The following is a 21843-nucleotide window of genomic DNA, read 5'->3' on the forward strand; positions in this document are numbered from 1 at the left end:
AAAAGCTTTATGGAGATGAAGATTTCATTTTTCAGCACGACCTGGCACCTGCTCACAGTGCCAAAACCACTGGTAAATGGTTTACTGACCATGGTATCAATGTGCTCAATTGGCCTGCCAACTCTCCTGACCTGAACCCCATAGAGAATCTGTGGGATATTGTGAAGAGAACGTTGAGAGACTCAAGACCCAACTCTGGATGAGTTAAAGGCCGCTATCGAAGCATCCTGGGCCTCCATAAGACCTCAGCAGTGCCACAGGCTGATTACCTCCATGCCACGCCGCATTGAAGCAGTCATTTCTGCCAAAGGATTCCCGACCAAGTAGAGTGCATAACTGTACATGATTATTTGAAGGTTGACGTTTTTTGTATTAAAAACACTTTTCTTTTATTGGTCGGATGAAATATGCTAATTTTGTGAGATAGGAATTTTGGGTTTTCATGAGCTGTATGCCACAATCATCCGTATTAAGACAATAAAAGACCTGAAATATTTCAGTTAGTGTGCAATGAATCTAAAATATATGAATGTTATATTTTCATCATGACATTATGGAAAATAATGAACTTTATCACAATATGCTAATATTTTGAGAAGGACCTGTATTTCTTAGAGTTGGATTTTTATCTTTCCCAATACCTCTTTCCCAGTTCACAGGCGTACTATATGTTTGAGTTTTGAGTGACTGAAAGGCGGTGCAATAAAAGTTTGTCATGTTTTTGTATTTACAAATAAAAGGATTTCTAACGAATTATCTGCACAAACAATTTTGTTTAGTGCCCAATATGATTCTTCTAGGAAAAAAATTACATGTGGACAGACTGGAAGTCACAATTAGCCAAGATCTGTCTGTTACATCTCTTTTAGGAGCATGATATGTTGGGGAAGGAAGTTAAAAGTTTGGCTCAAGCAACTCATAATTTGACTGCAATCAGCAAACCTGAAGTCTTCATAATAATCATATATTTATGAAGTCTTCATAAACTGGAAACTTTATTTCCACCTAACCAAATCAGTAGCAAAACACCATCTCCTGCCAAATATCTATGGCCAAAATGTACTGAATCTTATGGTTTTTTATGTAAGTTGGGTAAGTGATGTCACTTTCACAACGTTGCTACTGATTCTTTCCTGTACGGGCGCATACCGTTATTCCCCCTTGAATGGCAGTGGCTGGAGGGGAGACAGGAGCAGACAAAGCAGAAAGTAAAAGGAAGAGTTAGAAATTGAGGCTTAAAGTGAATGATGGTTCCTGCTTTGATTTATCGGGACAAAAGATAACAAGAACTGAAGAGATGATCAGTTGCAGAAACTCCCAAATGCATCCTGGTATTATTTTAATCATTTCCTTGTGACATGCCCCGGCACGATTAAAATATGTTCCAGCATGATCCAGTGTCATTTTAGTGGGCTCATTGTTAGGCCCGAGCAGAAAAACTGCAAGGGCCTATTGTAATCGCTAGAATTATTAGGCCCGAGCAGCAAAGCAGCTGCGAAGGCCTATTGTAATTCGAATGTTTATTATTATTATTCAGGCAAGAAATGAATCGCCTTTTTCGCGGCTTTAACATATTCAAAAAGTCTGCAAATTTGGCGGAGCCATCAGTCGTGGTGAAAATTTACGTATTTTTAAGGGTTTCACAAAAGTCGCAATAAAAATGGCTCAACAGCGCCCCCCTGAAATTTTCAAAAAAGCCTCCGCATTGAACTTAGTTTATCATACAGTTATGAAATTTGGTACACTTCTAGAACTCCCCAAGAACTACCTAAAACTCTCTTGCACCCACGTCCTACAAGAAACAGGAAGTCGGCCATCTTGGATTGAGTTTTGAATTTTGACCCCATTTTTGCCGTTTATAGCCTCCGTATTTGATCGAACTCCTCCTACAGATTTTGAATGATCGCCTTGAAATTTGGTCAGTTTGCAGAGAAGGGATGGGGGATCTAAAGTTATCAAAATTGTAACTTTTTGAGCATGCTGAGGGTGCGGAGCCAGGCCTCAAAGTTTGACGACTCGCCAAAAAAATTGAAATTGTTATAGCTCTTACTAGTAAAGTCGCAGACACACAAAACTTTCTGGTATTGATCCACATCTGGCCCCAAACAATATTCAATGGTCACATCCTGCCATCATCAAAGCCCCACCCCCTGAGAACAGGATGTACCATGTTTTACTGTGAAAGGTCCAAATTTCACCCCTGTTACCTAATCAACACGAAACTGTCCCTAGTGACAGATAACAAGATGGTCTAAGTTGGTTTGGAACACAGAGACTTTAGGCGGGAGGGTGTGGCCATGGCGGCGTGGCGATGACAGACGTCACGCCATGGCCTTACATTTGCCTGTTATTTCCACATTTCTAAGCCGATCGCCACCAAACTCAATAGGATTGATACTGGTCCAGCCCCCTAAAGATTTCCAGTGATAAAATTGGTGGGCGTGGCCTAATTGCTCAACAGTGTCCTCTAGGAGCACTAAAACAACCAGCCCCAAGCCATGCTGTGTCCCAGGTGTATGACATTCAGTACACTTATATAACTTCTCAGGACCTACAAAAAAATCTCTTGGACCCATTGTCCAAACCCCACAGGAAGTCGGCCATTTTGGATCAAAGCCTCCATTTTGTCTCATTTACACACGTGGAATCTGAGCAAACTCCTCCTACAGCTTTTGACTTACAGAAATCGAAATCAATGAGCATAGTCTTAAGGCATTGGGCATTAAACGTTATCGAAAGCTTTTTGCTACATGAAAGTATGTGGGCGTGGCTAAGCCTCAAAATCTGACTTCTCGCCATGAAACACGAAACTCTTATAGTTTCTACAAAGAAAGTCACAGACACATGAAACCTTCTGGGATTGATCTACCTCTGGCCCTGAACAATATTCACTGATCAGATGCTTACATCATCGAAGCCCCGCCCCCTCAGAACAGGAAGTGTCATGTTTCACTTAGTGTGGGCCATATTTGATCTCCTTCAACTAATCAACATGAAACTGTCTCCAATGACAGATAACACGATGGTCTAACTTCATCTCCAGTACTGACTGGTTTGGCTGGAGGGTGTGGCCGTGGCGGCGTGGCGAAATCTGATGTGACGCCATAGCGATACGTTTGCCTCTAAAATACACATGCAGGGTCCGATTTACTCCAAACTCAATATGGTTGATCCTTGTCAGCCCTTAAACAGCTCTATTAGATTACATATGAATTTGGCTCAACGGCACCCCCTACGACACTTCAAGTGCTCTAGCTCCCTCATGCCCGATCGGATCCACTTCAAACTTACTGTACATCATCATGTATCAAAGCTGGACAGGTTAACACAGTCAATACATTACATCACTCTAGCCCCGCCCACTAATAAACACATGACTGTAGCTTCCATATGGAAGGTCCGATTCACTCCAAACTGAATATGCTTGATCTTTGTCACCCCCTAAACAGCTCTATTGGATTACATTTAAATTTGGATCAATAGCGCCCCCTAGGACACTTCAAGGGCTATAGCTCCCTTATACATCATCGGATCCACTTGAAATGTAGTATACATGATCATGAGTTAATGATGGACATTTTGACACAGTCAATTGATTACATCAGTTTAGCCCCGCCCACTAAGAAACAAATGAGTATAGCTTCCATCAGGAAGGTCGATTTACTCCGAAATGAATATGGTTGATCTTTGTCAGCCCCCAAACACCACTATTGGATTACATTGAAATATGGATTAACAGCACCCCCTAGGATATTTCAAGTGCTCTATCTCCCTCATACATCATCAGATCCACTTGAAATGTAGTATACATCATCAGGGATCAATGCTGAACATGTTGGCACAGGCAATTCATGGCGTTGTTTTAGCCCCGCCCACAAATAAACAAGTGAGTGCAGCTTCCATCTGGAAGGTCCGATTTACTGCAAATTTTGAATGTTAATTGACTCATTTAAGGTATCGCCCCTAATGACGACAACCAATCAGCATCCACGGTTACGCCCCCTTGGACACACCACCTGCTTGACCACGTGACCTCCTGCCCACATGGCACCCACATGGCGCCCACATGGCGCCAACCGGAAGTCCCGCCCTCACCGGAAGTCCCACCCACCTGTCAAAAAGTTTGATGAAAGGGTGTACTTAAATTCTCTCTATTGCTCATGTTCTTACAAATCTTTTGTACAACTGAAACTTGAAACTTGCAACAAAATGCATTGTTGCCTTTATTTATTTAGAAAAATGTATGAAGCAGTGTGCTTGTGTATGAAGGGGTGGGGAAGTGGGGTGTTTGGTGGGGGTGGGTGTTTAGAACTGTGTGACATTACATGTGCTTTGGAGCAGTGACATCACACTACTTCAAAGCACATGACATCAGCCTAGATCTAAGAACAGAGATGACATCACAGAGCCTTAAACGTGTACACTTTTAATTCTGAGGCCAGAATAGTCCAGTATACTAGTGTTTCTGGACATATAGTTTTAACATTTTAAAGATCATTTACAATTCACAAAGATATTCTGAAGATGCCTGAATTCAGAAAGCTTGAAGCACTTCCAACGAAGTCAACGGAAGGAGATTCATCTTTAATAGGTGCCAATTCTCCCTCTTTACCACACTTGGCTGAAGAACTAATCGTGGATAGATTTGATCAGGTTACGAACGATGTTAATAAACTATTGTGTTTGTGTTCCAATTGCAGACAAGTGGAAAGGATTGGGATTACAACAGTAAATGGGATCTGTAGAATAACTCAACCTGGTCACTATAATGCAGAAGTGACATCCTATTTGAAAGATTTTTTTGCAAGTCGACGGGCTTCGATAAGGGCAGAATATGAACAATCTAACAGTAAACTGGCATCCACATTAACTGATATTCTTGAAGAGGAATCCACTGTTAACAATTTGATTACAAATGAGTCACCAAAAAGATCTATCAGAGACAGTAATACCACTGATAAAGACAGACCCAGTGAAGATCAGAAGCCTGAACCAAAAGCCTCCAAAACCATCTGGCAAAGGGTGAAATCAGCTTTTAAGGGCTTAGGAAAGTGCAAATCTCCTAAAAAGAGGCAACAGGATGAGGAGAAAGACTTAGATGATGATGCTTTTAACAAAAGCAGTGTAAGAGACTCATCTACATCATCTTTGGAGTCAAAGTTCCCAACAACACTGCCAACATCATCAACTGCTTCAAAAGATCTGAACTCTGTCCATGTAGAGATGGTACCTGTGGGAGTAAAAGATAAATGTAAACCCGGTGAAATACTCTGCTCTGGCCTTGTAGAGCCAATCACTGAGGCTGGGAAAGAGGACTGTAAGTCGGTGGAGACTAAAGCACGTTCAACAGATCTGCCGCACAGTATTGAGGTGGAATCCACTGTCACCGATGTCATTGCAAACACAGAGCTGGCTAGTAAAACCAAATCCCAAGAGGATTATTCTTCTTTGAATGCCAGTGCATCTGGGGGTGAACCTTTTGGGAAACTGCCACAAAGAGACTCTACATCTACCACAAACTGTAACATCGCTGATACAGATGGACACAGTGAAGATCAGAAGTCTAAACCGAATGCCCCCACAACCTTCATTCAAAGACTGAAATCAGCTTTTAAGGGCTTAGGAAAACACAAATCTATTAAAAAGAGACTAAATGCTGAGGCCGACGCTGGAGAGGACGAATGTAAGCAAGAGGGGACTGAAACATTTTCCTCTGTCCATATAGAGGCGATCACCGAGGTAGAAGGTGAAGAATTCAAATCAGAGGACCCTGGTGTTATCCATGTCGATTCAACCAGTGAGGCAGAAAAGAAACAATGTAACTCAGAGGAGACTCCTTCTTATCTGCCCTATGATGGTTTTTCCCATTTAACAGGAAATATTGAAGAGGAGTCAACTGTCACAGATTTCGTTAAAAATATGGAGTCAACTAGTGAAACCAAATCGCAAAAAGAATCTTCTCATTTGGATTCCAGTGAGCCTGGAGGCGAACTTATTGGAAAGGCATCTAGCTTTAGGTTACCTAGCTATACAAGCCATTCACAAGAAGGATCTACATTTATCACAGACAATAGCATCACTGATACATATGAAACCAGTGACGATCAAGAGTCCAAACTCACAGGCTCTGTAACCTTCATTCAAAGACTGAAATCAGCTCTTAAGGGCTTAGGAAAACACAAATCTATTAAAAAGAGACTAAATGCTGAGGCCGAGGCTGGAGAGGACAAATGTAAGCCAGAGGGGACTGAAACATTTTCCTCTGTCCATATAGAGGCGATCACCGAGGTAGAAGGTGAAGAATTCAAATCAGAGGACCCTGGTGTTATCCATGTCGATTCAACCAGTGAGGCAGAAAAGAAACAATGTAACTCAGAGGAGACTTCTTCTTATCTGCCCTATGATGGTTTTTCCCATTTAACAGGAAATATTGAAGAGGAGTCAACTGTCACAGATTTCGTTAAAAATATGCAGTCAACAAGTGAAACCAAATCGCAAAAAGAATCTTCTAATTTGGATTCCAGTGAGCCTGGAGGCGAACCTATTGGAAAGGCATCTAGCTTTAGGTTACCTAGCTATACAAAAGATTCACAAGAGGCTCTGAAAGGCTCTGAAACCTTCATTCAAAGGGTGAAATCAGGTGTTAATGACTTAGGAAAACACAAACAATGTCAAAAAGACCAACAGACCGAGAAGAAGGACTTATCAGAAGGTAGCAGCAAAAGTATTGCTCCTGACACTGTATCAATTACAACAAAATTGGACCGGAGTTCTTTCTATACAGAGGCAATCAGTCAGTCAGAAACTGAAGGATTTAATTCAGAGGAGATCCAACCAGTGGGTACGTCTATGAGTAAGACGGTTTGCTGCATGCCTTCTCTACTCTGTACAAAATTCACTTACACTACATCTGACCCGATAAAATCCAAACTCCAAGCTCGGCATCTAGATTCATCTGATCAGAGTGAAAATGAATCATGTCAATTACAAAAGACCAAAACACTCTCCCCTGAGATCTCTGCCATATCCTTATCTCAAAAACCACAGCATACTGAAAAGAAGCACATTCAAATAGGCATGGATCTTCAGAAAGAAATGACATCTATACCAGCAGAGCGGTTGGCTCACTTAAAACAATTAATTACCAATGACATTATAAGGATCTTTGATTTTTCTGAAAAAAACATTTCTGATGCTATTTACATTAAATTAGAAACCATCAGAGACACATTGATTGTTAGCATGGAGTCAACCTTTGAAGAGTTTATTAAAAGCACACATATGCCCTCTACCAGCTCATCTACGGCATGTGAGAGAGCAAAATACCCTCAAATGACAACTCCCAGTAAAGCTAGTTACCCCACAAGCCATTACCCTAGTATCCCAGGCCACCATGCCAGAAATACCTGTCACAAGAAAAGACCGTGGTACTTTTGTTTTAAAAAGAATAATAAGGTTGCACCATTGCCACCATCACAACAAAACTGAGTCTATATATGTGTGTATATATATATATATATAGATATATATATAGATATATAGGGAAGTATAAATTGTGGTTTTCGCACACATTATAAAACGTAAACATATTTCTAAAATCAAACAAAACAGGGAACCAATTAGGTTGCTTGATAGAAAAAAAGATGAATAGTATAACATAAGTAAAACACATTTAACCCCCAATGAGACTGATTGGCCAACCAGTTACCTTTAATTATAATCCTATTCACCACATTTAACAAAAACTTAGGTAACAGTAAACAATTCAGTCTAAAATAGCTTAATTTTCAAAGAAAGTCAGTCAGAATCTGTACAATATCTGGTGGCTGCATTGGAATTTGCATGTCCTCCCTGTGCATGTGTGGGTTCTCTCCAGGTACTCTGGCTTCCCCCTATAAAAGCTGACCTTTAAAAAAAATGACATTTTAAAATAAATAAAAAACAGCTTGAATTGCATAATAATAGCCTCAACAATAATTAGGTAAAAATTTTATATGAAAATTATTTTATATTAATGGAAAATGAAATTTATTTCATAATAATGAGCTAAGAATGTAATATGCATTCAATTATTTCACAATTTCATTGTCACATTAAATCAGTCAGTCATTTTCTACTGCTTATTCCATAGTGGGTCATGGGGAAGCTGGTGCCTATCTCCACCAGTCTATGGGCAAGAGGCAGGGTATGCCCTGGACAGGTCACCAGCGAGTCGCAGGGAAACACACAGACAACCATGCACACACTCATACACCTAAGGGCAATTTAGAGAGACCAATTAACCTAACAGGCATTTCTTTGGACTGTGGGAGGAAGCCATGCAAACTCCATGCAGAAAGACCCCTGGCTGGGAATTGAACCCAGGACCTTCTTGCTGCAAGGCAACAGTGCTACCAACTGCACCACCATGCAGCCCCTTAATACAAGCATTATTTGTATTTTTATTTTTTTTTGCAATGATTATGAATATGAGAGTATATTATTTGATATTAATATATATATATATATATATATATATATGTACTTGTATTTATAGTATAGTGTAGATATATGTGGAGATATGTAGAGATAGATGATGAAACTCAGCTATGCTTATCTATAGCATAAATGGGGACTCGAACTTCGGACTCGCACATACAGTGACTTCAGACTCAAACAGACTCTAGGCACTCAATAAATTTTAGACACAACTCGCGATTTGAGACTTGTGAACTATTTTTTATTTTCAATTAGGCCCAAGCAGGTAGGCCTGCAAGGGCCTATTGTAATTGCTCGGTTTAAGGTAGGCCTGCAAGGGCCTATTGTAATTGCTCCGTTTATTCATTTATTGTTCAGGCGACAAATGAATTGCCTTTTTTGCGGCTTTAACATATTCAAAAACTCACCAAACTACCCAAAATTGTCTCCCTAGTGAAATTTAAGGTTTTTAATGGAATTGAAAATGGGCGTGGCCAAACGGCTCTACAGCGCCCCCTAAAGTGAGATAGGCCAAATGGTAAGTCCTAGAGAGTTGAAATTTGGTTAGATCTCCCCAAATCATGAAAAAAAGTCTCTTAGGGGTATGCCGTAAAACCAACAGGAAGTCGGCCATTTTGGGTCAAAAGGTCATTTTTGGACATTTTTCACTTTTCATACATGTCGAACTTTAACAAACTCCTCCTAGGGATTTTGAGCTACCGGCTTCATATTTGGTCAGTATGTAGTTAAGGCATTGGGGATTAAAAGTTATCAAAATTGTGAGTTTTTGAGCATGTTGCAGGGGCGAGACCAGGCCTCAAATTTAGCCTTTTCGCTGCAAATTTCAAACAGCAATAACTTTCACATAAATTGGCTGAAATACACCAAACCTGGTATTATTGAACCCTCTCAGGTCACCAACAATCCTATGGGGTCAAATGATGACATTATCAAAGTCACGCCCCTTGAGAACAGGAAGTCACTTTTTTCACTTACAAACGTGCCTCTCTGACCATCTTGACCCATTCAACTTGAAACTGTGTCAGAAGACAGATAACTAGTGGGTCAAACTTCATTTGAAGCACAGTGTCTTTTCATAAAAGGGCGTGGCCATGGTGGCGCGGCGAAGTTGGACGTCACGCCATGGCCATACGTTCGGCTTTAATTTCCACATACATCATCTGATCTGCACCAAATTCAATGTGATTGATCATTGTCCAGTCCCCAACAGAGATCTGATCAGATATTTGGTGGGCATTCCCTAATTCGTCCACCGCGCCCCCTAGAAAATTATAAAAAATCAGCCCCAAGCCATGCTTTGACCGAGGATTATGAAATTTGGTACACATATTTCACTTGTCAAGACCTACAACTTGGAGCGTTGGTCCAAACCCAACAGGAAGTGGGTTATTAGGCCCGAGCAGGAAAACTTCAAGGGCCTATTGTAATCGCTCGAATTCTTATTCTTTATTCTTTTTTCCGGGGACTTTTGGCGGGGCAATATGGGGACTTTGCCATGCCCCAAAACTCACCAGATTTTACCCAAAATTGTCCCCCGCGTGAAATTTTCGTTCTTTAATATTGTCGTCAGTGGGCGTGGCCAAACCACTTAGCCACGCCCCCAAACGTGAGATAGGCCGAACCGTAAGTCGTACAGATCTGAAATTTGGCACAATGCTAGAACTCCTCAAACCAAGAAAAAAAGTCTCTTGGGGGTATGCCCTAAAATGCACAGGAAGTCGGCCATTTTGGGTCAAAGGCCGATTTTTGCCCGTTTTTCACTTTTACTCACCTTGAACTTTAACGAACTCCTCCTAGGCATTTTGAGCTATCGGCTTCATATTTGGCCTATATGCAGTTAAGGGATGGGGGATTAAAAGTTATCAAAATCTTGAGTTTTCGCCCATGCTTAGGGGGTGTGGCCGGGACACGAAAATGGCGTTTGTGCCCAAAGTGAAAAATTGCAATAACTTTCCCAAACAAATTCCAAATCACACCAAAGCTGCCATGAAGGAGGACATTCGGGTTCCCGACAATCCTATGGGGTTATATGCTGACATCATCAAAGCCACGCGCCCTGAGTACAGGAAGTCACTTTTTTCAGTTGGAAATGTGCCTCTCTGACCCTGTTGACCCAATCAACTTGAAACTGTGTCAGAAGACAAATAACTAGTGGATCTAACTTCGTTTGAAGCACAGTGACTTTTCATAAAAAGGCGTGGCCATGGAAGCGCGGCGAAGTCAGACGTCACGCCATGGCCATACGTTTGGCTCTAAATTCCACATATATCATCTGATCTGCACCAAATTCAATGTGATTGATCTTGTCCAGTCCCCAACAGAGATCTGATGACATATTTGGTGGGCGTGGCCTAATTTGTACACAGCGCCCCCTACAAAATTTTAAAAAATCAGCCCCAAGCCATGCTTTCACCGAGGATTTTGAAATTTGGTACACATATGTAACTTCTCGTGACCTACAAAAAAGTCTATTGAAGCATTGGTCCAAACCCAACAGGAAGTTGGCCATTTTGGATTGAAGTTGCCATTTTCACCCAGTTTTGGCCATTTCTAGCCCGCATATCTGAGCGAACTCCTCCTACAGCTTTTGACTTAGACACTTGAAAATCACTCAGTATACTCTTAAGGCATTGGGAATAAAAAGTTACCAAAAGCTTTTTCATACATGAAAGCATGTGGGCGTGGCCACGCCTCAAAATATGACTTCTCGCCATAAAACACTACATTGATATAGCTCCTACAAGGAAAGTCACAGACAAATGAAACCTTCTCGGATTGATCTGCTTGTAGGCCTGAACAATATTCACTGATCAGATGCTCATATCATCAAAGCACCGCCCCCTGAGACCAGGAAGTGTCCCGTTTTCCTTTAGAGAGTCAATTTTTTATTTTCTTCACATAATCAATGTGAAACTGTCCCAAGTAACACATAACATGATGGTCTTAGACAGTCGCCAGGACTGACTGCTTTAGCTGGAGAGTGTGGCCATGATGGCGTGGCGAATTCTGATGTCACGCCACTGCCATACGTTTGGCTCTAAATTACACATGCATGGTCCGATTCACTCCAAACTGATGATTCTTGATCTTTGTCAACCCCTAAACAGCTCTATTACATTACATTGGAATTTGGATCAAGAGCGCCCCCTAGGTCACTTCAAGTGCTCTATCTCCCTCATACATCCTCGGATCCATTTGAAATGTAGTATACATGATAGTGAGTTAATAATGGACATGTTCACACAGTCAACTTATGACAGCATTTTAGCCCCGCCCACAAACAAACAAGTCAGTGCAGCTTCCTTTAGGAATGTCCCATTTACTCCAAACTGATTATGGTTGATCTTTGTCAGCCCCCAAACACCTCTATTACATTACATTGACATTTGTATCAATAGCACCCCCTAGGACACTTCAAGGGCTTTATCTCCCTCATACATCATCGGATCCACTTGAAATGTAGTATACATGATCATGACTTAATGATGGACATGTTGACACAGTCAATTGATGATGTCGTTTTAGCCCCACCCACAAAGAAACAAGTGAGTGCAGCTTCCATCTGGAAGGTCCGATTTACTCCAAATTTTGAATGCTTTTTTCCAGACTGAAACTCTGCATGACCGAAGATCATATGACATGTTGCTCAAAATGCCACCTACTGGTGACGTGTTGAAGTGACGCGGTGTCATCGTATATGGCATATAGGAGGCGATGCCAGGCTCCCGCGGTCGCTGCGCAGAGGTGCGAGGGCCTTCAACGCTGCTTGCAGCTTTAATTTATTTTTGCTTTTATAATGAAGTTGCACATACTTATGCCAAGTGTTTAAAACACATTGACTAGCTGTATTCCTGTCAGACTACTTCCTGTTTGTGATGGAAAAAGCTAACTCTTCACTTTTGTTTTCATAATAAAATGTGCAGATAGATTTTTATTTATTTTCCTTTATACCTGTGGTTAACATTTTTAGCCCATCAGATATAAAAAGCCTACTGGTTAAAAAGATTTTTGGTCAGAATTCGAAATGTCAAAGCTGTTTGCTTTAATTGTGTGTAAAGGAGACCAGGTAAGCTACTTTAATTAAGTCCCTCGGTTTTTGTGGATGCTTGTGTGTGTGATTTGGTGTGTTTGTTTTAATACCGATTATAAATCATCAGTTGAAACTGATATGACAGCAGTGGGATGATTTCATGGTATACTAACACCTGTCAAGAATGCCCAAAAGCAATATTTTAAACTTCCTGCAAAACAGTTACCTAGACGTGTACATGCTTGCACCAACAGACTGAATCCTACTCTCCAGACATGCCTAAAATATTATAAATTGTGAGACTTCACACAGGCCCTAAACAAGTCAGTGAACGCCAGATAACCTCCTGTGAGAGCTTGTTCACTGGAACTCGGTTCATGTCTTTGTTCTCGGTTAATTGTGTGAAAGAAGTGACGAAGCAGTTTCGCCACACCATGTCACACAAAAACAAAGTAAAAGCATTTCAATTGAATACAGTCCAATAATTTTTTATACCCCTTCATAGTTGCAGACGTTTCATACATTTCCAGACACAAGCTCACTTCTTTTTATCAGACAGCAGGTCACCTGAGGACAGCTTGGCATCATCTTTAGTAGCTTTGTTCTAGGTTATTATGCTGCAAATTAGTTTGTATCATACATAGGAGGACATTTTATTTAAGTTCTACTTGTCTGTTTCTGAGGCAGCAATGATTGGGTGCAGATGATTGATTTTATCAGTAGAATAAAATGAATGTATGAGTAAGTGACATCAGGAAATTACCATGCTTGAGCCAGTCAGTGTTTAAATCTTCTGTAATGACAATCGGGTGGTTCAGAGAAAAAGATCATCTTAAATATTAAAGTACAAAACAGCACAATTTGAAAAACACTAAACAAACATGACTTGTTTTGCAGAGTTGGTTTGTCCTTTATCTTTTGAAAGGACACAACCGTATAGCTCAGTTTTGCAGCTTAGCAAGACTTCTGGAATATTTCTTATGGACATGGTTGTGCAAAGTGAAGACTTTTACCTGTGAAACAAAATACCAAAAATGTTAAAAACAAGACTCATTTACAAACAGATGATGCAAGCCTTAAAGCACAGTGGCGGAGGGCTCATTATCTGGGCTTGATTTTTAGTGCTCTTACACAAGATAGGAAAACAATACTAAAACACTTTTTTAAACTTATTAATTTTGAATAATTGAATAATGGTTTCTGAACCAGTTTTTCTGTATTCCCCTTCACGCAGCCTGATTTGCCAGACAAGGAAATAAATTCCTCATGTTCCCAGATTCAATGCAATGGAAAGACCTTTATATGAAATTTGATCCTCAGGTTCGAAATTACAGTTAACCTTCCATCATTACTTCCTTTAGGCTCTTTGCTCATTCAGTCATTCTGGCAGGGTTCTTCTATTTGCTTAGCACTTGGTGACAAGATTCATGGTTTTTAAGTTAGCTGTCACACTTAAGACTTCTGCCATCTTTGTCTGTCAACACCTCAACTTTTAGCAGTTACTTTTGCACCCTTTTTTCCACTCTTGACTTTCTATCTCTGTGTTCCTGCGTTTTTCAGCTTCTCAGTGAAAAACCGAGAAAGTGAAACGTTTATTTTGGTTTTCTGTCCTTCTCTCAGCTTTTCTTTTTTTTTTTTTTTTACATTTCATGCCCTTTTTCTGTGTCTCTGATAGACATGTGGTAACTCAGCAGAGTTTTAGCACTTCTGGTGCAGACAGAAGCACTTTGTTGAAGTGTATTGGTAACCTGACTTGAGCTGGTTTTTGGGCCAATGCAAACATGACCTTCGCACATAGGGATCCAATCCATTGGTTCTGGATAAGTTTGAGGTTTTGGCTTTGACAGGTGGAACCAAATGCTGCTTTGCAAATCTATCTTATCAATATCAGGATCGCTTTCTCTGCCTTTAAATTCTGATGAGAACCGCACCAACAGAAAGAAAAACTTTTGAAGGCAAATAGGAAAGTGTGGAAAAGGTAGAGAAGAACTTTGATACACCGGGAACAGAGTCACCTTAGAAGTCATATGATCAACGCTTGACCTGCTCAGTTATAGACTTCTGTACGTTAACATCTGAAATGAACAAAAGTAAGATGAAGTCAGTTGGAAGATGCACAGGTACAGTATCACTCAGATGCATTTAGTCAGAGTTAATTATTATTTTTTTTAAACTAATTTTCTATCTTTAGTTTGGGGTCATCTTTGTTTTTCTGTTGAAACTCTTCCCTAAGTTTTAGCCTTTTTTTTTCTATAGCTCTTTGGTTATTTCTGGAATTTCAGTTTTATATTTGTCCTGTATTTACAGAATGAATTTACTGTAGGCTATTTAAATGTGAAGAGGTGTATTTTGTAATATTTCTTAAACCAAGTAGGTCTTGCTCAAACTTTAATATTTTTTGTTGGTATTTTATGTAATAGACCAACATAAAGTAGTACCAAATTGTGAACTGAAAAAAATTAGAAGACTTTCAAACGAATTAAAAATCTAAAATAATATGCTGTGCATTTGCATTTAGTACTTTGTAGGACCTCCTTTTTCTCAATTAAAGCTGTAAGTATTTTCGAGTAAGCTTCTACCAGCTTTGCACTAATAGAGACTGAAGTTGTAGCCCATTTTTATTTCAAAATAGCTGAATCTCAGTCAGGTTGGATGGAGAGCAGATTGTGATTTGCTGTTTGTTCACGGTCATTTTCACGATGGAAGGTAAACCTCCACCTCAGTGTCAAATTTTTTGCAACTTCTGGCAGGTTTCCCATCAGGATTGCCTTGTATTTACCTCTTTTCATCAGCTTTCAACAGCCTCCTGTTCCCAGATGAAGAAAGCATCCCCACAGCATGATGCTGCCATCACCACGTTTAATTGGTGTCGTGAAGTGAGAGTTTTCACATAAATCCCAATCGAATGCGTTGAAGTTTGTGAGAAAGTGCTAAAACCTGACAAAGGTCAAGAGCTATTGGAAGTTTTGCAAGGTAGTGTAGTTCATGCATTACTCAACATTTGCAATGAATACAGAAAGACAGCTGCTTGTGTGCTAGGGATATATAATCAGGCCAGTATTTATGTCATTACCCCTTCACAACAAAAAATCTTTTTTTTGACTGAAATTAAACAAAACTAGTGATAGTGCTAGTCTTTTTTTCTCCTTTGTTTTTCTCCTCTAAGCTTCTCACTAGCTGAATATGAATAATATTGTAGCAACAGTTTTAAGCAATTAACTCCCATCTGTTATTGAGCCCAGGTATGTATCAAGAGGCACCTACTGCTGAGTGCAGTTGGAATATCTTTCATTTTCTCATGCTGTTCAGTAGAAATATGAGAACATATTCATGAAAGGTCAAAACTCTCAGTAGCGCTCACACCTTCAAACATCTCGTGTGAAAATGTTTTTTTTTTCTGGTGTGACATTACAGGTGATTTCCTCTTCATTGTTTCTTACTATCTCTGACTTGTCTCTTTTTATATGTCCTCAGCAGGATGTCATAAATCTCTCAACCTTACCTTAATGGGAACTCTCCCTTGTTTGGAAAGTTGTACTTTCTGTCTCCAAAATGCCTCTAGCTACAGCAGCACAACACTTATTCTATGGGTGTATTCACACCTGCCACGTTTGGTCTGCTTTAAACGAACCAGAGGTCGTTTCCCCCCTTGGTCCGGACCTTTTGTGTAGGTGTGAATACATTCAAGTGAACCCTGGTCTTGCAGAACGCATTCGCCGAAACCGTTTCAAAATTCAGCGGCTCTTGACACTCTCAGTGATTTTGCAGCTGCAATAACTGCCCAGATCAGAACAGAAATGCAGCACGCAGGACTTCCATCATAGTTTTCCTCCATTTCCAGGACTGTGCTCTGTCCCACCTCATTTCTTTTTGTTTTTTATTTCTCATTTTATTTTATTTTTTGGTCCCACCTCATTTCTGTCCAGTGGGAGCACCGATAATCACAACTGTAGCTTTGTTGACAAGTTATAGTTCACTTGCAAAAAGTAAAATGTAAAAGTGAACCGCACCAAATAAAAAAATGAAGTCCACTTTGGGTCTGGACCAAACAAAGGATTTTGCTAGTGTGAATCAGACACTAAAAGGGTGTAACTGGTAGGAAGTGACAATTCAAGTCTTGTTTTGTCCTTCAACTCCAGGCTCAACATGTATTGTCTTCCTTATTCTAGGCAAGATTATTTAAATTAATCACACAATGTGTTTTATTATATCACATTAATTTATATGATACATCTCATTTAAAAGATCTTTTAACACTAATATTAGACATTTACATGAACTATATGCTGATTATTAAATCAAATAAAATGTTTTGCTTCTGATGTTTTTATGAAGACTATGTAAACATTTAAGGAGAGCATTGACGTTAATTTTTAGAAGTAACTATCTACTTTTATCTTCAAATAAACATTAATATCTTCTGTCACCACTTTACAACATAACCTGTTGTTGCAGTGTTTACTTGATGGATACAGTATGTTAGGCTCAACTGGCAAATTAAATTAGCTATCAAATAAAAGCAATCGTACCTCATGAATAATAATACATAATTTGAAGATTAAAGGCTAACAACAGGAGTAAAAGGGATAAGATCCTGTTTAAACCGTTTTAGTGATTAATATATTTTTAAATAACTATAAACTCAAGGACGTTGTCCTACTTCAAGTATTGACAAAAATTTTAAAATTTGAAAAGCTGTGGTCATAAAATTGCACATCCTGGTTCATTTATTTGCTAAAGGTTGGACTCATTACAAAGCGTTATGTAACAAAACATAAAGGCTTGTTTCGCTACAGCATTGTTGGGTGAAAAGTGTTATCGTATAACATTAAAGGTGAATTTGAAATGAGACCTTTTTAGGCAGCTTTAACATCAAAATTACTTCAATTTTTTTCTTTTATAAGTAAAAACTTTAATCTACGTCTAGATCTGCAGTGATGTTTAACCTTTTAGGAAATCTGTTTGGAGTTTGTTGCTCTAGCAACGAATGTGCACTCTAAACCAACCAAATGTCTAGTTTTAGGTATTTTGCTTTATTTTGCTGTGTTTTTTATTTTGCCTATGATTTAGTTGTGGTATTTTTTTTGTAAACAAAGGGAAGATTTATTTGACATTTTGTCAGAAAGTAGCTGTGTGAGATTTATCATGTTTAGCTTTTGTTTTTGAGTTTTTTTTATTTATTTATAGCATATTTATTTATATATTTGTATTGTAGTTTACTGCCCTTTTTAATTGAAGAGCCCAAACAGAGCATTTAATCTGCAAAATAGACAGCGGCTAGAAGGCCTATGTAAAGGGGAGTGGTTACTTTGTGAAATTTATTCTGTGAATAAATAATGGAATGAGTAAAAACACCATGATACCACAGTATCATGGTAGTTACCTAATGTATTACATTAACTATATTAATTTAAAATATAAAAATAATTATTATTTATACTGTTGCAAAAATGTTAGAATATATTGACTGTCACAGTTATATTCATGTAGCACATACCATGTATGTTTTGCTACTTTGATGTAGACTTATAAAAACCTTTGAATTAAAACCTGCTACATTGAGTAGTAACTTTCAAGTATAGCTTCTTGTTACGCACAGTATTAAGCTGTTTTGCCGGTCTGCTCTTTTTTAAACCTGGTATAATCTAGGTTAGTAGCTAGGCTATCCGTTCACGAAGCAAGCCTGTCAGCTTTTTATTAGATATGATGTTCATAGCTGAACAACTATAGCTTTGAAACAAGATTAACCTAATACACGCCATGACTCTCTGGGTTTTTGGTTAGCGGAAATATTTCCAATTAGCCGAATATGTTTTTGTTCTTAGGGAAAAGTGTAAAAGACTTCTTTCAGCCAGCTGACTGGCTGTGTGGAGCATAAAGTGAGGGCTGTGTTATTATATGTTATATATTTATATTTAACCTTGCTGTACCTTAATGCAGACCCAGGTGTACTAGGAACACCAAAGCACGAGTGGGGAGAACATGCATTGTTTAATATAAAGCTGTAGATTTAACATTGTTTATTCTATTATTAGTGACAGGTATTAACCATGTGGCTCTCCTGCCTTTTAGTCTGTGACAAGGACATACTTTATACATTATAAAATTATAAATTATCTTCTGGCTCTTAATAAATAAAATTATTATTTAGTTAAAGTTTTAAGTTAATCAAATACAGTCTTGAAACTAAGCCTTATAAGCCCTACAGATTTACATGTGTTCTAATCTTCATTGATACCTCCAGCTGATTTACCCATTCCTCTCTGTCTTGTCCATTGCTGACAGAGAAGGGTGTGTGTTTGTGTTGTTGTTACCTGTTTGCAAGTCAGTGTTTGTTCAGAGCTCGATCATGTTACAGAGAAACTCACGATGCTCTCCGGCACATTTATACAGCGGACACACAAAGCCCTGCATGTGACACACAGATACAACAGCCCAACAGGAGTTCACTTTAGAGCGACAGCTAATCCTCAAGCAGCTGCTGAGGCATCAGTCTCATGCATTCTGGTGATGTCCCACAGTTAGGAACTTCTGTTTCCTTTTAGCGCTGCTGCTGTATCTCATAGGATTCCTTAGATCCTTTTCTTTTCCCCTTTCTTTTTTCCTTGTTTCATTTTAACCTCTTTGCTTAATGCTTAACAAGAAAGACATCCGGGTGCTGGTCTGCTTGAAATGTTGGTTGTGAAGAGGTATGGAAGTTCATTTGGATGATTTTTATTTGACAGAGTTAAGAAAATGAGCAAAAAAGACGGCTGAGCCACACTTAACACTCCCTAATCATTTGCCCTAATGCGGCTTCCTTCCTCTCAAACAACATTTATTATTTGGGCTCTGGTCATTTCTCCATGTCACCCTCTCACAGGTTTGGTAGTCAGATCCCCACGTTTTTTGAGTATGAAAAAGCGGGTTTGCGGGATATTTCTTAGCAAATGTCTAAACTTAACTGCTTATGAGACAAGTTGTAGCTGCTTTGTTAACCAGTTATTTAAAGTCATTTCCTAATTTTTTATTTATGTTCTATAAAGAAATGTGGTTGTTTGACTATTAAAAAGCCCCACCTGCAGTAAGTTACTCGTTTGTCTTTTAATTAGTTTATTGGTTAAAATATTATGCTTCTTAAGAACATATTGACCAAATGTGGATCAGAATCACAGTCAGTTATATCAGGAAACATAAGATATTTGAAAGATAGTACACAGTTGATTACTTATCTCCATAATTACTGAAAGGACAGAACTACAAAGAGAAATGAACATATCCTCTGTGGTTAAGTGAAAAATAGTTTGTTTACTGCAGCAGTACCACAGCTCTAATTTTTAGCCTGTGTTTAGAGGTCTTTTTGTTTAATGTCTTCCTTTAGCATGATGTGTCAGCTGGAGCTCTGAAGGCAGCGCTGGATGGAGTGGTTCAGGAGTGTGTGAGCTTTGTGGGAGTGGACATCAACATCTGCTCTGAGACACTAATGAGGTAGCTCACACACTGTGCATTCATGCAACACTGCATCGCCTGACAACGTGGACATTTCTGCACAATGCTCTGGCTGTCGTAATGCTCAGTCACATAGTGAAACATTATGAAGACTTCTATAAACATCTCTGAGAATTTGTGACAGTTTTTGGGGCATCTTATTTGTATCTGTTCCTGGATTTTTTGTTACCAGCTGTAGTCAAATTAGGGGTTTGCAGAGAAAGGTCTTTCTCTTTCTAGACTTCCCTCTTAAGGTGCTGAAACATAAAACTTTAGATTGCGGGCTGTAGGTTTGGTTCAAAATGAATTTTAGGCCAGCAGAGTACATCACTGATGTTATCATTTCTAGAAAATAATAAACAACAACGAAACTGCCCACATCTTCACAGCAGGTGTGTATTTTCACACACTTGCTCTGTTCTCTTCACTCACGCACAAGCACATGCAATTTTTAAAACAGAGATATAGTCCATATCAGTCCTCAGACATACTTTCCCATTGCAGTCACAACATGGCAAAACTTAATTCACACTCGTGAACAGACGTGTGATTAATGCTCACACACACACACACACACACACATCCATGTTTTACTATCTTTATGAGGACTTTTCAGTTACTTCCATTAACTTCCATTCATTTTCCTTGATTTTTAGTGCCTAACCCTGACACTAAACTCACCCTAACCAGTTAATCCCTAACCCTAACAATAACTCAATTCATACCCTAGTCCTAAACCTAACCCCTGTCCCAAGAACGGAATTTGGAAAAGTGAGGACCAGGAAACTGTCCTCACTTTGTCAAAATGTCCTCACTTTGCGATAAAAATACGAAAAATGGTCCTCACTCAGCAACAAGTACAAGTACACACAGACACACACACAAGCGGTCTGCCAGCTTTCTGTTTAGACTAATGCTTCACACCCTGGCCCCACTTACAGGGCTGACTGGAGTCAGCTGAGAGGATTAGGCAAGTGTGCACACACACACACATAAAAAAAAACTCACATAAACTATAAAATAAATTATGTGAAAATCGCTTGTAGAACATTGCAGGATACACATTTGCAGCACTTTTTGCTGTCATATGCTCAGGAAGCAGAAGTGTTGGAAAACGTACAACCTTTTTGTAGCCAACAGTAAAAGAAGCTGCCATGAGCTTCAGTGGAGCCATCATATCATCTGTTTACCTGTCTGCTCTGCTAGTGAGCTTTTTCCATTTCTGCCACCAGTAAAGCTACACATACCTACACACATACTAACCTCACAAATGTGTTGATGACTGAGGTATTATATGGAGTGTTGACATAGCACTGTGTTTTAGAGTAAGTTAACAGGATCGAATCACTTTTTTGCTCAGACATAACAGGTCAAATATGCTAACTAAATTTTACCAAGTGTGGGTTTCATGTGTTGGCAGCTCTTGCTAAAAAGGCCAGGTCATGTTTTTCATTTATATCTCTGTGATAGATAGACTGAGGCGTTAAGAAACATAGAGTATCTCTAAGGATCGTATTAGACAAGGTGGTGTTGTGAGACATTTGTTTTCTTTTGCAGGCATGTAGCAGGGCTGAACGCTGGCAGAGCTCGGAGCATTGCAGAGTGGAGAGAGAAAAACGGTGCGTTCATCAACAGGGAGCAACTCAAGCTGGTGAAAGGCATGGGACCCAAGAGCTACCAACAGTGTGCTGGCTTCATCAGGATCAACCCTCAAACTCTAAACAGGTACCCTGATTTCTATACCAGGACCTACAAAGAAACACAAAATGGTTTTTATTCAGAAGCGACTCATTTCATTTCAGTTCCATAAGTTTAATGTATTAGAAAAACTCTGTAACATTCAAAGTGTTCATAAAAACTACATGTAC

At 39.3% G+C, this 21843-nt stretch overlaps 1 protein-coding gene across 1 annotated transcript in view; it reads left to right on the plus strand.

Moving 5' to 3' along the window:
- The window catches only part of srbd1 (S1 RNA binding domain 1), an 84519-nt gene that overhangs the window by 47267 nt on the left and 15409 nt on the right, over positions 1-21843 (plus strand). The window contains exons 16-17 of the mRNA XM_047351793.1: positions 19869-19975; positions 21533-21700. Coding sequence (XP_047207749.1) covers positions 19869-19975; positions 21533-21700 — 275 coding nt within the window. The remainder of the gene's footprint in view (positions 1-19868; positions 19976-21532; positions 21701-21843) is intronic.

The sequence above is a fragment of the Girardinichthys multiradiatus genome, chromosome 22 (genome assembly GCF_021462225.1).
Source record: "Girardinichthys multiradiatus isolate DD_20200921_A chromosome 22, DD_fGirMul_XY1, whole genome shotgun sequence".
Classification (NCBI taxonomy): domain Eukaryota; kingdom Metazoa; phylum Chordata; class Actinopteri; order Cyprinodontiformes; family Goodeidae; genus Girardinichthys; species Girardinichthys multiradiatus.